The sequence below is a fragment of the Dermochelys coriacea genome, chromosome 11 (assembly GCF_009764565.3).
Source record: "Dermochelys coriacea isolate rDerCor1 chromosome 11, rDerCor1.pri.v4, whole genome shotgun sequence".
NCBI lineage: Eukaryota > Metazoa > Chordata > Testudines > Dermochelyidae > Dermochelys > Dermochelys coriacea.
In genome coordinates this window covers 2,416,435-2,432,367 of record NC_050078.2, presented here as the reverse complement: position 1 = coordinate 2,432,367, position 15,933 = coordinate 2,416,435, and the positions used below count along the sequence as shown (strand labels likewise).

Genomic DNA, 15,933 nt, shown 5'->3' with positions numbered 1-15,933 from the left:
AGGGGTACCTTAGCCCCGCCCCGAGCGTCAATGACCAGACGGGACCTTAGCCTGCCCCCTCGCTTAGCATGGCCCCGCCCAGCTGGACTCACCTGCGGCCATCAGGCGGCACCAGCCCCCCTCGCTGCCCCCGCTTTCATTAGCTTAGCTCCAGCCCCCTTGCCGGGGGCTCATGACTAGCTGCCCCCCCCCGTGCGGGGGCGGGGTCTGCAGCGGCGCCTTCCATTGGCCAGCCTCTACCTGTGCATGCAAATGAGGCTCCTGAATAATGCAGCGGCCCGGGTAGATAAAGCGGCGGGGCGCCCCGCGGGCAGGCAGCGCCCCGCAGCATGTCCCGCTCCCGCAGCGGCTCCCTGGCCGGCCCGCCCTGCAGCATGTACGGGGGCGCGGAGCCGCGGGTCTCGGGGTCCCGCCTGCAGGCGCTGCTGCCCGGCCTGCGCTCCCACCTGGACTCGCTGTGGGCCGGCAGCCAGCAGGAGGCGCTGCAGGGGCTGAACGGGCGCCTGGCCGGCTACCTGCAGCGGGTGCGGGGGCTGGAGGAAGCCAACCGGGCGCTGGAGGAGGAGATCGCCCAGGTGCGGGCCCGCCGCGGGGGCGCCGGCCAGCGGGACTGGGAGGCCTGCGAGCGGCCCCTGGGGGAGCTGCGCAAGCAGGTAGGGCCCAGCCGGGCGCCCGGAGCTGGGGGAGCTCTGGGGATGGTGCTACCCCATCCCTGGGCAGGGCAGGGGCCCTGCTGCAGCGAGTCCCCAGAGAAATGGGACAAGGGGGCCCCGTCAGCCCTTTCTTAACCTTAGAAAGAGGGCAGAGGGAGTCAGGCTTCTTCTTGTGCCCCATCAGGTCTGCGCTGGCTGCCTGGCCCCCTCCCTGGGGTGACCGAGCCGGGGTAGAACCGCGGGCCTGCCCTTAGCCCGCTGAGGCGAGACAGGGACCGGGGGGTGGAAGGGGGTGGACAGACGCACCCAGTTAGTGCAGGAAGCTTCTCCGACCTGGCTGTCAATTTCTGGAGAAGTGCCATGCCCTGTAGCCCCCCCTTGCTGGTGCCGCATTGGTTTGCCCTGAACCGTGGGAGGCGTGCGGGAGCCTGGCTGTTTAGGTCTCATGTCATGGGGGGGCAGGAACCCCAAACTCCGAAGGCTTCTTAATGCCCACGACCAAGTTCTGTGAAAACACGTGGAATCGAGGGGGTTCCTGCCCCTGGGAACTCAGTTTCCCCTGTTAGTAGGGCGGCTGCAGGCCTGGACTAGCCCCAGCCAGCAATAATCCGGCAAGCTGTAGAACCTTGAGCAAGGATACAACTCTGGGCAGATCAATCCTCTTTCCTTTCTCCCCTCTAACCCTCCGGCCCTGCTGCTCTTTGCCGACAGCCAAGGGGAGACATTGCTGTCAAAGGTCGGGGGGTTTTTTAGGCTTAAATTTTCAGTGGTGACGTTAGCATCCTTCGGTTTGGGATGCCTTGAAGAGGCCTGATGCTTTCAGGCTGTGGGGAGCACCCACCTTCTGAAAACCAGACCTCTTTAGAGGTCTCAAGTTATACCCCCAAAACCACCCTGTTTTGAAACCAGGGGGCTCAGGGGCTGAGCTATTAGGAGCCCATTGCACCGGTGAACTGCAGCTGCAGCTTTGTCTGTCTCTCAGTGAATCTCTTGCAGGTTTGAAAGTCGCCAGCGGATCCCCTGGTGTCTAATCCCTCCTGTTTCCAACTCAACCAGCCAGGCAGGGGAGAGGAGGGTGAAGTGCCTGCAGAGAGTAGCTGGGCTTCTGGAGTTGCTGAAACAAAATCCCTTGTCCTCTAGAGTCCCAACATACCTGTTGGGTGCAGCTGGCTTGCCTGGGCCAGCTGTCCCCACAGCACTGCCTAGCTGGCTTCCAGCCTGCTCTCTTCCCCCTCCCCCTGCTTCTGGCAGTCTCTTGAGGCTGCTGGTTAAACAGTCACTTCTGCTAAAGCTGCCAAACATACCTGTGGTTTTTTTTCCTCTCTCCATTATTAGCTTCCTGAGAGTAAACAAAGGCGCCTAGATCCAGATTCCCTCTCTGTACAGATCTCGTCATCTGTCCAAACAGTGTGAACAAGGATCTGGACATGCCCTGTGGGTTTCAGCAGACCCAGGGATCAAGCTGAATTCAGGGTCATTGTGACTCTTGCTTCCCTGAATATAATCATAAATTCAAAGGCCAGAAGGGACCATTGTGGTCCCACCGCCCAGCCCAGGCCAGAGAACTGCCCCCCAGTCATTCCTAGAACAGACTGTTTGGAAGAACAGCCAGTCTGGAATCCCACCATGACCTTGGGCACATTGTTCCAATGGTTAATTACCCTCATGGTTACAAATTTACACCTTCTTTCCAGTCTGAATGTGTCTAGCTTCAGCTTTGAGCCACTGGATCGTCTCCTTTCTCTGCTAGCACCAAGAGCCCATTATTAAATATTGGTTCTCCATGTACATATTTATAGACTGTAACCAAGTCATCCCTGAACCTTCTCTTTGTTAAGGTAAATAGCTTGAGCTCTCCAAGTGTGTTGCTATAAGGCATGTTGTCCCACCCTTTAATCCTTCTCGGGGCTCATCACTGAGCCCTCTCCAGTTTATCAACATCCTTCCTGAGAGCAGAATCCTTTCCCCAAGGGAGTCTGGTCTAGGCATCCAGCAACAGTGGGGACTCCAGAGGATTCCCTGTTTCCAGCTTGATTCTAGGGGGTGTGCTGCTGGATGAGCCCTTGCTTGCATGAGCTATAAATCTGGAGTCCTCACCACTTGTGGTCATTAAAGATCTAAGAACACAAGAATGGCCACTGTGTCAGACCAATGGTCCATCTAGCACAGGATCCTCTCTATCAGGGGCTGGGGCTAGGTGCTTCAGAGGGAATTAACGGAACAGGGAATTTTTTTCAGTGATCCATCCCTGGTCTTCCAGGCCCAGCCTCTGGCAGTCAGAGGCTAGGGCCACCCAGAGCATGGGCTTGTGTCCCTTCCCATCCTGGCTAATAGCCATTGGTTGACCTGTCCTCCAGGAACTTCTCTAGTTCTTTTTTGAATCCAGTTATACTGTTGGCCATCACACCATCTCCTGGCAAGGAGTTCCACAGGTTGACTGCGTTTGGCCTTGTGTTTGTTTTAAACCTGCTGCCTATTAATTTCATTGGGCGACCCTGACTTGCATGTTAAGTGAAGGAGTAAATGACACTTCCTGATTCAGAAAAGGAGTACTTGTGGCACCTTAGAGACTAGTCTCTAAGGTGCCACAAGTACTCCTTTTCTTTTTGCGAATACAGACTAACACGGCTGCTACTCTGAAACTTCCTGATTCACTTTCTGCACATCATTCATGATTTTGTAGACCTCAATCTGCTCCCCTGAGTCATCTCTTTCCTAAAATGAACAGTCCCCATTTTATTAATCTCTGATCACATGGAAGCTGTTCCATCCCCCTCATCATTTCTATTGCCCTTTTCCATACTGTCCCCAATTCTAATGGTTTTTTTTTTTTTTTTTGAGATGGGGCAACTGGAACTGCATGTGGTATTACAGGTGTGAGTGTACCATGGATTTATATGGGGGCACTATGGCACTTTTTATCTTACTAGCTATCCCTTTCCTAATGGTGCTAACATTTAATTCTTTTGATTGCTGCTGCATGCTGAACAATGTTTTCAGAGAACTAGCCACAATGGCGCCAAGGTCTATCTTGAGTGGTAACTAACTTAGACCCCATCATTTTGTATGTGTAGTTGGGATGATGTTTTCCAATGTGTTACGTTGCATTTATCAACCTTGAATTACATCTGCCATTTTGTTGCCCAGTTTTGTGAGATCCCTTTGTAACTCTGCATGGTCACCTTCATCTAGAGAAATTTTGTATCTTCTGCAAACTTTGCCACCTCACCGTTTCACCCCTTTTTCCAAGCTCCTCTATGAATACGTTGAACAGCACAGGTCCCAGTACCGATCCTCAAGGGACCCTGTTGTTTACCTCTTTCCATGGTGAAAACTGACCGTTTATTCTTACCTTTTGGTTTCCTATCTTATAACCAGTTACTGATCATAAGACCACCTTCTCTCTTATCCACATCTGCTTGCGTTGCTTAAGAGTCTTTGAGGGACCTTGTCGAAGGCTTTCTGGAAGTCTAAGTACAATAGATGCACTGGATCACCCTTATCCACATGTATGTTGACTCCCTCAAAGAATTCCAATAGCTTGGTGAGGCGTGATTTCCCTCTACGAAAGCAGCGTCGACTCTTCCCGACCATATCATGCTCATCTCTGTGTCTGATAATTCTAGGTGACTAGATGACTTGATTTTTATAGGGAGTGTCCTGATTTTTGGGGGTCTTCCTTATATAGGCTCCTATTACCCTCCCACCCCCATCCCGATTTTTCACATTTGCTATCTGGTCAGCCTAGATAATTCTGTTCTTTAGTACAGTTGCAACCAATTTGCCCGGTACTGAAATTAGGTTAATCAGCCTGAAATAGCCAGGATCCCCTCTGGAGGCTTTTTTAAAAAAACTGGTGTTATATTTGCTATCTGCCTGTCATCTGGTCCAGAGGCTGATTTAAGTGATAGGTTACACACTGTGGTTAGTAGTTCTGCAGTTTCACAGGAGTTCCTTAGAAGTCATGGCGCTTCTCACAAGGCTAAGGTTGTTAGCTGGGCTGTCCAGCACCAGTTGCAATGCTGGCCACTACTCTCCGCTTCTCCAGATTCCCCCCGCAGTTTCCATTGCGCACAGTGCTCGTCTCCTTTTCCTGTGCCACCTCAGAAGTGGTTGCATTTTGGTGATGGGTGAAGGATCCCTGTCTATTGCAGCCTGTAAATTCCACCGTGCCCTGAGTGTTTTAGCTGGAAAACAAGAGCATCCAATTTGGGCTGGGTGGGTGATTTGTTTAAATATTTGCATCCCAGTAAAGTAGAGAAGCAAGGGACCTTCCCTCCTCCCAGCCCCTTTCCTGCTGCATTTATAAACGGGAATGAAGAACAGTATATTTCTGACAGGAATATTAGAGGGAATGCACTGGGGCCATCTGAAATGTCTTTTAAAAAACAAAACCCTGTGAACTATTAACAAAAGATGAATCATTTCCACCTGCAGGGGGCAGGATTGACTCAGTTTAAATGTCTAAAGTCTGATCCAGAAGGGCCCCAGTGTTCAAGCTTGTGTTAAAAGTAAAGTGCTCAGGTAAGATTTTCAACAGCACCAGAGAGACTTAAGCACATGGGCCCCAGGGGGTTGCGTGGCAAAGTCCCTTGGGCGCATTTGAAAATCTCCCCCTGAAATAGACGTGGCCTCGAGTCTCGTTCCAGAGGGGCTGAGCACCAGCTGCCTTCAGTGAGAGATGGGTGCTCAGCACCTCCGAAAGTCAGTCCATTCATATACCTACTGAATAGGAGGCCTTCCAAATCTCTCTTGGCCAGCAGAGAACTGCCTAGAAGGGAAAGACCTCGGTTACTCTGTCTCCCATCAGACTCCTCAATCATTGTCGTATGGAAGCCAAGGGTACCTCCGATAGACCGAATCTTGCACTAACTGCGTTGTCTTCTACCTTAGTGGGTCTCTGATCCTGCCACGAGCTCCATGGAGACAGACAGCCCCTCCCTTTCCGTTCTGGATGAAATGCTGCAGCTGTCTCTCGCTTTGCCATCTTCTGATTATGGAAACTCAAGAGCGGGAACCTGGCCAGGTGTCTGAATGGGGGTGGCTAGAAAGGTGGCGCTGAAACAGAGCGGCTTGCTCGGGAAGTTGAGAACTCTTTGAGCAGTGGCGTAGGTCCATGGCTCAATGACATCCATAGATTCTACTGAGCTCTGGATCCAGCCCTGACGGCAGAAAGCAGCTTGCTTCCATGGAAGCACCTGAAGCCGCCACTGCTAGCAGCTGGATCTTCCATCTCAGTTAAATTCTCCTCCCTGAAACGTGCCTGGGCGATCTAACTCAACGCTACTGGGGTCCAGGGAAGAGATGCCTCTGCCCTGCTTCCCCACAGGCTGCAAAGTAACAGCTTCTCCCCTGGGGACAGTGCAGCCACCTGCCCTTGGCTTGACTTTGCTGTAACCCAACCCAGTGGCTCAAAGAGCCCTGTGGGGCAAAACAAATGCCTTGTTTTGCTTTGCAAAGGTGCCAGTTTCTAAACATGAAACCCACTGGCAGGTTCCCTCTGTGCTTGAGCTGCCAGGTCTGAACTTGTTTCAGGAGGAGCTAAGCTGAAGAAGGGATCAAGGCTGAGATAAGGGCACTGCAGGGGTGCAGGCCCTGTCAGAGGGCCAAAGAGACCCAGGTCACTTCCAGCTTTTGAGGCCCCTAGCCATAATAAAAATAAGACATGGTCTAATCTTGTGCCATCAGAACTGATGTATTAATATTTATGAACATTTTAAACCCTAATATGACAATCTATATCTGTTGACAAAAACCTGTCTTTTACCAAATCACATCTCTTATTTGCTTAAATTTGCAGCTCTAAGCTGAAGGTGTTTCACATTTTGGTTCGATAGGGGGTGTGTGTGTGTGATAAATCTGTAATATGTCACTTGGAGACCACAATGGCAGGAAGGCAGGGGGATAGTCTGGTTAGGAGTTGGAAGGACAGCCCAGTGATTCAGACCTGGGGTTCTTCCAACCTGGGCTCAATTCCCTGCTCCACCACAGACTCCCTGGGACTTGGGAGCTGTGTCCCCCGTTCTCCCTCTTTGAAAGGGGGACACTAGCCCTGCCCTGCCTTCGAAGGGGTGGTGAAGACAAAGGATTGGGAGGTGTTTAGCAGACAAACAAGGGGTTACTGGGGGATGGACGGGGTGACTGGGAAGGGGACCGGGGTTTGCCAGGAAGGGAGCGGGGGAGGCGGCAGGAGGCCAAAAAGGGAGGCCAGGGTTTCGAATGGATATTTTCAAAGAGCATCTGCACACACTGCCGCGGTGGGCAGCCCTGCAAACCGGGGGTGGGTGCCTGCCCTATAGGAATCCAGATCAGTGTGTGCACAGGAATGAGGAAGTCCGGGAGTGGGCAGGCTTATGGAGATGAGGAATAATAAAGATGTAGCATTGATCAGACTGGATCTAATCATCCCTTCTGGCCTTAATCTATGGTAGGGGCCTTTTCCCCTTCAAATTGCTTCACACTCTATTGATCACTGCATGCAGGTGCGAGCAGAAAGCTAGGCCCAGATTAGGGGCTTGAATTGAGAGATTACAAAGGCCCTACAGCTCTCGCTGACATCAGCAGGGCGCTCAGCCCCTTGGTAAAAGTGGCCTTAAGTGACGTCAGACCCAGAGGGAATCTGTGCAGAGCTGAGGCTAGGGTGGCAGGTTGAGTCCCAAGACCCTGCCTTTGGCCTGTCTCTCTAAGGGATAGACACAGGGTGATGGAATTTAGTTTCTCTGCAGCTGGGTTCCTCAGCTGTAAGCCACGAACCCACCTCTCTGCAGAGAGGTGTGGGGGAAGTATACGTATTGCCTTTGCTTTAGCATCCCTTCCTGAAGTCTCCTACCTCTCTTGCAGGTGGAGGATCTCAACATGGACAATGCCAAGCTGCTGCTGCAAATGGATAATGCCAGGCTAGCGGCCGATGACTTCAAGGTTAAGTAGGTCATCTCATTCACCCCGCTACTAGTGTTGTAGCCAGCCTGGCCGCTTGAGCTGCGTGTCGAGCAGAGGATGCTCCTCCCGACTGGGGAAACAGCTGTGAACCTGTAGCAATCCATTACTGCAGCCAAATTTCTCAGAGCTAACAGTGCCCTGAGCTCTGTCCCTGGGGTTTTGTAACAAATGCCCAAGCATTAAAACTCATGCACAGGAGAGAGGGGCAACTTCCTCAGGTACTAAGTGAGATTCTCTCTGGCCTGGGTGATGTGGGAGGTCAGACTAGATAGTCAATGATCCCTTCTGGCCTTAAAATCTCCAACTCTTAATTCGGATCCCCACATTTCTTCCCTGGAGTAACTCCATGTGGTTGAACGCTAAGTACATGTCCACTTCTAACTCCTCCCACTCTCTTCCAGTCACCTCTCCTAGGGTCAAGCTGGAATCCAGGGCACCTTGCCCCACATGGCAGGTGCAAAGTATCAGTCTAGAACGGTGGGAGTGGATTCCCAATAAAATGGGGGGCAGAGAACTTGGTTTCCCTTGCTGGTCTCCCAAACATAAGAGTGGCCCAGACAGGGTCAGACCAAAGGTCCATCTAGCCCAGTGTCCTGTCTCCTGACAGTGGTCAGGGCCAGGTGCTCCAGAGGGAAAGAACCGAACAGGGAATCAAGTGATCCATCCCCTGTCGCCCATTCCCAGCTTCTGACAAACAGAGTCTAGGGACACTTCAGGCCATGGTTTCCCTTGACCAGCAGCTCAACTTGGGGAGGAAACAGAAGCAAGCCCCTGAATTAGCATTGCCCTCTGGGATTAGAGGGCATTTCCAAAGGGCCAGTGCTCCAGAGAGGAACTACTTCCAGGTGGGGCATCCTCTGTTACACAGCAGTGCAGGACAGGTGCTCAGCGTCTCCCCTGGATGCTGGTTCCAGGAGAAGTTGCTAACGTCAACCTCCACTAGCTTCAAGCTCTCTGGGTGCTAGCCCCCCATCCCTTTCCTACAGTCCTTGTTGCCTTCCCCCAACGTGACTGAATGTGTTTAACACTGAAGCCTTTCTTTGTAAGATCTCCTAGTCCTGGGGCTAGCTTTGTGGCTTCCCTCGCTATCCTTCTTAGAGGGCAGGACAAATCCACTTTCTGCTGCCTTGAATCATCACGCCCAAAACTTTCACAAAGCAACTTGCCTTGCCAAGTTTGAAGGTTCCTGCCCTGGGGGCAGCTCCCTCCCCTTTGTGTCGCTAAGGTGGCTGGCGTTTTCCAGACTACTGGCCACATCAGTGCTTTGAAAGTGCCTGTCTGCATTTCTATTGTGCCCCTCACCCTGGAACTGGGACATGTCTGAATCCGCAGGCTCCAGCATTACTCACACCTTGCTGGGTTAATTCATCCTTGTCTTGATCCAAGAAAGCTTCCTGCAGTGAGAGAAGCTGGTGCTTGCAATGCAATCTGCCTGAAACCCACCCCATCTGCCTTCTGGCAGGGTCTGATCTCTCCCCTTCCTCTCCCCAGGCTGGAGGAGGAGCAGGCAGTGTGCGACAGTGTGCAGAAGGACACCCAGGGGCTGCGCAAGATCATGGAGGACACCAACTTCCTGCGCATGAAGCTGGAGGAGGAGCTGGAGGGGCTCAAGGAGGAGCTCGCCCACCTGCGCAAGAGCCACAAAGAGGTAACGACTGGGCAGGGGCAGCTCAGGCTGCCGGAGGCGTGGGAGCGTGGCTGGCTTGGCTGTGCTTTGACTGGGGTGACGGTGCTTGGGGGCATGGCAGAGGGGTGACCAGCGCAGGACTGCGAGAGAACGGCTAACATCCCGTTATCCTTTCTGCAGGAAGCAGAGGCCCTCAGGGCTCTGGTTGCTAACTCCGACGTGACCGTGGAGGTGGATAACCCGAAGAAGCAGGAGCTGAGCGAGAGCATCGCCCAGATCCGGAAGCAGTACGAGGAAGTGGCCGAGCAGAACCGGCACGATGCCGAGAGCTGGTACAAGGACAAGGTGAGGGGAGAACCGAGGAGAGCGGCTGCCACTCCGTGCCGTGACTGTCTCTGGCGTAACCATGGTGTCCCTCTCCTTTCCCATAGTTTGGCACGCTGTCTCAGGAAGCTAACGTGAACACCCAAGCACTGGAGGAAGCCAAGAGCGAGCTGAGTGAGCTGCGCCGGCAGCTTCAGGGCCTGGAGATTGAACGCCAGACCCTCCAGAAAACGGTGACAAGACCCTGCTTTTCCCCAGCTCTGTTCCTGGCAACACGTGCTGCTTCCCTGGCAGGGCAACATTCTCCTCCTGCAGTCTGAGGAAGCAGGGGTTTGAGATGGGGGGGAGGAATCCAAGACCCACTCCTGGGTGGGGCTGGGTTCTTCCTTCTCCCAGTGAGCCTCTTTCCTTAGGAAGACATGAGGCTTGCACTCTTATTGCCCATCTCCTAAAGCTGTGCAGTGAGCCAGGTAGAGGAGGGACTGAGTTACGCACCCCAGAAGGATGCATCTGCCGTGTCTTCTCCCCAGAGTCCTTGCAGGCCCGACCTAAACTGACTACTGCATCAGTCTCTCTGATTACAGCTCCACTAAATCTTAGCAAGTGCCATGCCCTAGCCTGGAAAGGGGACCCTGCTGTAACCCCTAGGCGCCAAGTGAGCTAGTCTCAATGTCCGCAACACAGTCATAGGGCAAGCAGCCGACCCCATACCAGCTCCAGCAGGGATGGAGGCTTTTTAAACAAGCTGCCCCTAATTCTCAGTCTTTACTGACCAGACTTCCCCCTAACTGCTGTGGTACTGGTCTCATCCCCTGCTCAGATGCAACAGTCCAGAGAGCACTGACCACACACATGCTTGTGGAGAGACCAGTAAACTAAGTGCCCAAATTATGGGGTGAGCCTAGGTCCAATCTGAGCATTAATGGCAAGGGAAGGAAAAGGCACCTTCTGAAGGACATTGGGCACCTGTCTCAGACTGGTGGGAGCTCAAGTGCAACTGCACATCAGGCCATCCAAGTCCCAGGATGCGTTGGGTGCATTGGTCCCTCTCCATATTGCTCTGATGCAGGCCCCCAAGCATTCCTGGGCTGATGCAGGCCCCCATGGCCTAGCAATTGCATTGAGATCCATGAGTGAGTTGCACATGGGCTGTCACATAACTGCTTTGGGCCCTGCTCCTATCCAGGTGGATACCCTGGAGAACACTTTGGAGAACACACAAGCCCATTACAACGACAAGCTGGCAAACCTCAATCACATCATTGCCAAGCTGCAGGAGGAGCTGGCCGCCTGCCGGGCGGACCTGGAGCGGCAGGCCCAGGACTACGAAGCCCTGCTGGATCTGAAGAGCAAGCTAGAGAATGAGATCAGTCAATACAGCCAGCTGATTGAGGGAGTGACAGACAGGTAATTGCACAGGGCCATGAACATTCCAGCCATCAACACTCCCTCTATCCAGCTGGTTTTGGGGCCCCCGAGTGCTACCAACCCTTGGAAGTCACTCTTAGTTTCTCTGCTCCTGTTCCATCACCAGATATGGGGTCTTCCTCCTCTTGTTCAGGGCTGATTGACTGAATCCCAGATGGCTTTATCCTGCCAGCTCCCACGCCCTGCTTTATCATTTCCTTCGGCCAGGTCTCCTTGCCAGAGGCAGGATGAAATCAGCACTGGCTGGGGTGTGGTCGCTGATCTGCCAGCATTGCACTGATCGGGCTTCTTTACCTGCACTTTTGGATAGGAAAAGATAGCTCAGTGCCTCAAACTGGGAGACTAGGGTTCCATCAGCCAACCAGGATTCTAACCTCGTGCACCTGGTGGAAAGGCGTTGACCAGAGCAGGAGTGAGTGGAGCATGGTTTTTTAGCCCATGTAATGGATTCATGTTGCTCCCAGCCATGAGGCTTTGCAAGCCTTAGTTGCCAGGCAGAGATTGTAGTCATAGCAGCTGCTATGAAGAGAGGAAGCCACAAAAGACATGCAAATCCCATGGTCACTACAGCTGCAGTTGCCCAGAGCTATTCAGGGAGAGGTGCCCCCTGTAAGCAAATCCCACCTTCCACCCCCCCCCCCCCCCCGAGGGACAGGGATCACACAAATACTGCCATGTTTTGGGTTTGCAGAGAGGAACTTCTGAATCCAGCCACCATGGGTGCGTGAGCCCGTGGGGTGCCATTAGCATAGGGGTCCTAATTAGCTGGAGAGCAACCTGCTTCTCTGTACAAGCATGCCCTGGCACCAAGCTGCTTGCAAGCCTTCCTGTGTGATCACACTCAGCGTACCAGAACCGTGTCCTGTCTAGCTACTGTTCCTCTTCTACCAATGCGGCCATGTCCTTCAGCCTTGGTCTTCTGTCCTGTTCGAAAGTAGGAGTTTCAGGCCTGGCATGTTCGGAGTCAAACCACAGCACATCCCGCTCCGGAAAATGTGGTGGGGAAAGGGTACCTGGAAGGAGGCACTCTGCCGGGGGAGATGAAGCAGCAGGCTGGCTCAGTTCTGACATCTGAGAAGCATGTTGCTGAAGCACATTGGGCTAATAGCTAATACTTCTACAAAGGCCTCACAACCCTCAGCCCGTCCAGTAGTAGCACCCTTCACACAGAGCACTGAGTTAATCCCCTAGTCTCTGCACCCAGACTTGTGCTAACTGCAGCCTCTGAAGCGCTTTGCTTCCAGGTTGCAGTCGTCGGGTGACTGCAGCTGTTCTATGTCACCCCCTGGCACGTCCTCTTCAACACTCCCCGGCATGAGTCCCTGCCTCTGCAGCACAGATCTGAGCAGAGGGGAGCTGTAGGACACTGGTGCAAGTCAAGTAACCCCTTTTTCCTTCTTTCTCAGGCTCCCGGAGGCAGACCATTAAGGTGGCAGTGGTCACTGCCCAGGAGATTGGAGGGGAAAATGATTGCGCAGTGATCAGAGGAAGTAATTCAGTCAAAAGGCAAATCTCAATCTACCGCTGCTGCATTTAGAGCTCCTTTTAGTCTGCTTTAACAAGCCAGGCTGTGGGTTGTATTGACTTCTGTAGAGGTCTGTGCTCTGCTGCGAGTGGAATACTGCTGAATAAAGATCTTCCAAGCACTTTGAAATGGCTCCTGTTACCTCTGGTTTGTCCGAACACCAGTGTGGGATGTGCCATTTAGCTCACACACCAAAAAGGCACCAAGGAAGCTAGCGGCTGGAAGCTCCCAGGGTGAGAGGCAGCTCACAGATGGTACCTGCCAGTAGTTAAGTGAATTAGTGAAGATCAGGCTGGGCACTAGTCTCTGCTGCTGTCAGGACTAAGAGGGGCTGCCTCAGTGCTGGATGTGCTCTTTCATAGAAGATCAGGGTTGGAAGAGACCTCAGGAGGCATCTAGTCCAACCCCCTGCTCAAAGCAGAACCAATCCCCAACTAAATCCCAGCCAGGGATTTGTCAAGCCTGACCTTAACCTTTAAGGAAGGAGATTCCACCACCTTCCTAGGGAACCCATTCCAGTTCTTCACCACCCTCCTAGTGAAATAGTTTTTCCCAATATCCAACCTAGACCTCCCCCACTACAACTTGAGACCATTACTCCTTGTTCTGTCACCTGCCACCACTGAGAACAGTCTAGATCCATCCTCTTTGGAACCCCCATTTCAGGTGGTTGAAAGCAGCTATCAAATCCCCCTTCACTCTTCTCTTCCGCAGACTAAACAATCCCAGTTCCCTCAGCCTCTCCTCATAAATCGCTGCTCTGTTACTTACAGTCGGGGTCAGCAAGGAAGAGAAGTACAGCCTGTAACAGTTAAGTGATCCCACTCCCCAACTTCTCAGGTTGCAGAGGTTTCTTACCACACACCAAGTCATCTTCTGGGTCTTCAGTGATGCACTTATTCATGGCTCCCACAGTGTGATCCCAGGTGCATTATCCTACTACAGGGGCTAGACCCCAACCCTTCCCCTGCCTGGGGAGTGTTCAATAAGCTTATCTTTTATTTGTGCAGTGACAGGAAAAGGACTGAAAAGTGAAGGCAGGCCTGTGGGGCCACTGGCTTTCCCTGGCCTGCCCCATACAAGCAGCGTGACTGCTCTGGGGAATAGCAAGCATGAGAAAACAGGCCCAGAAAGTTTCAGGCTCTGCCCATCCATGGAGCTGACACTTACATGTGCCCAGCTTTGCTACCCTATTTCCATAGGAGGCTCCCACAGTACCTCATGCATGGTCTGCTGTTCCTTCCTACCCAAAGCTGCTTTCCTCCTCTATTACCCTAGCACCTTGGCACTCTAGCCATGAACCGACACTACACCGTGCTATGGGCTATAACACACACAGTCCCTGCCCCAATGATGCTTGCAGGCTACTTACAAGGACAACCTGTAATGGGACAGGCTTATACTCCTAGGTGCTGTTAAAATGAACTGAATGAGAGCAAACAGTAGCTTCACAAAAAGAGGGGAGAGCTGGTATCAGATGGGCCAGCACTGCTACAAGAGGTCTCCTTCAGAAGGCTTAGCCTGCAGGGACTATTCTTGTTTTATCTCTTCAGTACTGTCCTGATATTCACCTCCACCCGAATGCAACAGAAGGGTGGAAGTGGAGGGATAACCAGGGGCTTAGAGCAATCCAAGGTGCTGTGGAGGGAGGTGGTGTGAAGTAACACAGAGCACCTATGACAGCAGCCAGTGGACTGCCCCGGTAACCTTACCTAGCATAGCTGGCCCAACTTCCTCCTTCACTGTGTTGTTTAAAATGGAATTGCCTAGTTTTTTAAAAAGAAACAAAGGTAGAGATGTTCCCACATCTGCAACTGGCTGCTGGGCAACAGTGAAACACCCACACGGCAGGGATCACCAAGAAGGCAGGAGTCCTGGCCTCAATTCTGCACACTTTTCTATATCACAGTGGAGTCAGGGCTCCCTTTACATTGTCCTACGCTACACCCAAGTGCGCAGAGTCCAGCAGCACAGAGCAGGAAGGGACCACACTATATTAGTGAGCATGTGCAGAGGTTTTACGCCATTCACTTTTCACACATCAGGCGATTTTCACAAGAGCAGAGGGCACTATAGGGCTATCACCCAGCAGCAGTTCACGTTTCAGTTTCATTAGCTGTGGCACCCCAGCTGATCAAGGATCACATTTCACATTACAGTGGAAAAAATACATTCACCTCAGTTTTTCAAAATCAAAACCATCTTTGGTTCAGCTCTGGAAAACATTCACTCCTGGGCTGAGCCTGATGTTGCCAAATTTCAGGCCAAAAGATTGAAGATGTTACAAGCAAGTGAAAGTGCTTAGACCAGAAATGCTTGCTCAATCTACACTCTGTCCGGGACCACTGGAAAGTGCTAAGTGGGACTTCATAGGGATTTTCCAGGTCTCATTTCTAGAACAATCCAAACTCCCACAAGCTGTTAAGATAGAAAGATCTCCTTTATTAATGAACCCCAACAGTATTTCTTCAGATACAGGAGTTTTGAACTCAAATAGTCAGAAGAAAAGTTAATATTGCATTATTCTCATAAGAAATACTGCAACTCATTACCAGAAACATATTGCAAAGCAAAACAGCTTGGAAAAAGAAAAAGAAAAAGAAAAGAAATTAAACTGATCAAAATGGAATTAAGGTGGTTGTTTTTTTGTTTTTGTTTTTTTTGAACTAGTAAGTCCTTGCAAGCACAGCTCGTTTCCGCAGATTACTTCCCAACTTGTACAAAACAGAACCCGATTGGTTGTATTCCTTAAGAGCCCAGAGAGGTGCAACATTAAAAGCTACGATTATCAAGTAGCAAGTGCTCCAGCCTTCTGTCTTCAGCAGCGGCCGCCACCACACCCCATGCGTTAACGGGATGAGAACGTCTTCCCCCTGTAAGGAGCAGAAGGGCAATATTAGGGGAATTCTCTTACCACGTATTGCACGTTACTCAGTCACAGCACAGTCCTGCATTGACATCCATTGTGCTCCCTTTCAACACAGGCGAGACAAAGCCGATTGGGGAAGGGAGGCCATGGAGAGGATTTGGGGGAGTGTTTTCAAGGGGGTGCTCAGTAGGCAGAAGGGGAGGCTGTTCCAGCCAAGAGGGGAAAGAGCAGAGGGAGAGAACTGCAAGGAGCATGGAAGGAAATGAGAACAGATACAAGGTCATGGTTATGGAAGGCCTGGAAGAAGAGGACAAGGAGCAGAAGCCAATGAAGGGACTGAAGTGAGTGAGTGAGTGGCAGGAGGGGAAGATGCCTAGATTACGTGCACATGCCCCAAGACATAGGGTGACCAGCTGTAGAGGATCAGTCACTGTCTGGTTTGCTTTCCTTGGGCAGATTGTTGCGAGAGGGTTCAGTGGAGGAAGCCTCCATTCACCAGAGCCAGACGGATACGAGCATGGATGACAGCAAGGCACCATCCTTGTCTTTCAGCACCAATATTACGACC

General features: G+C 52.0%; 2 protein-coding genes across 3 annotated transcripts in view; one reads left to right on the top strand and one right to left on the bottom strand.

The window, feature by feature from the left end:
- Window positions 1–308: 308 nt before the first annotated feature.
- LOC119863570 (keratin, type I cytoskeletal 18-like) lies at window positions 309–12,815 on the top strand. Its single transcript, XM_038422193.2, has 7 exons — window positions 309–653; window positions 7,494–7,576; window positions 9,084–9,240; window positions 9,400–9,564; window positions 9,651–9,776; window positions 10,730–10,950; window positions 12,378–12,815. Exons 1-7 carry the CDS (start codon window positions 330–332, stop codon window positions 12,397–12,399), a joined length of 1,098 nt encoding a protein of 365 aa, XP_038278121.2. The 5' UTR covers window positions 309–329; the 3' UTR covers window positions 12,400–12,815.
- Window positions 12,816–14,917: 2,102 nt separating this feature from the next.
- ARPC2 (actin related protein 2/3 complex subunit 2) overlaps window positions 14,918–15,933 on the bottom strand; it is a 33,237-nt gene continuing 32,221 nt past the window's right edge. For both annotated transcript variants that reach the window (XM_038421740.2, XM_043504810.1), the window contains one exon: window positions 14,918–15,369. In XM_038421740.2, the coding sequence (XP_038277668.1) occupies window positions 15,345–15,369 (25 nt within the window). In that variant the 3' untranslated portion in view covers window positions 14,918–15,344. The remainder of the gene's footprint in view (window positions 15,370–15,933) is intronic.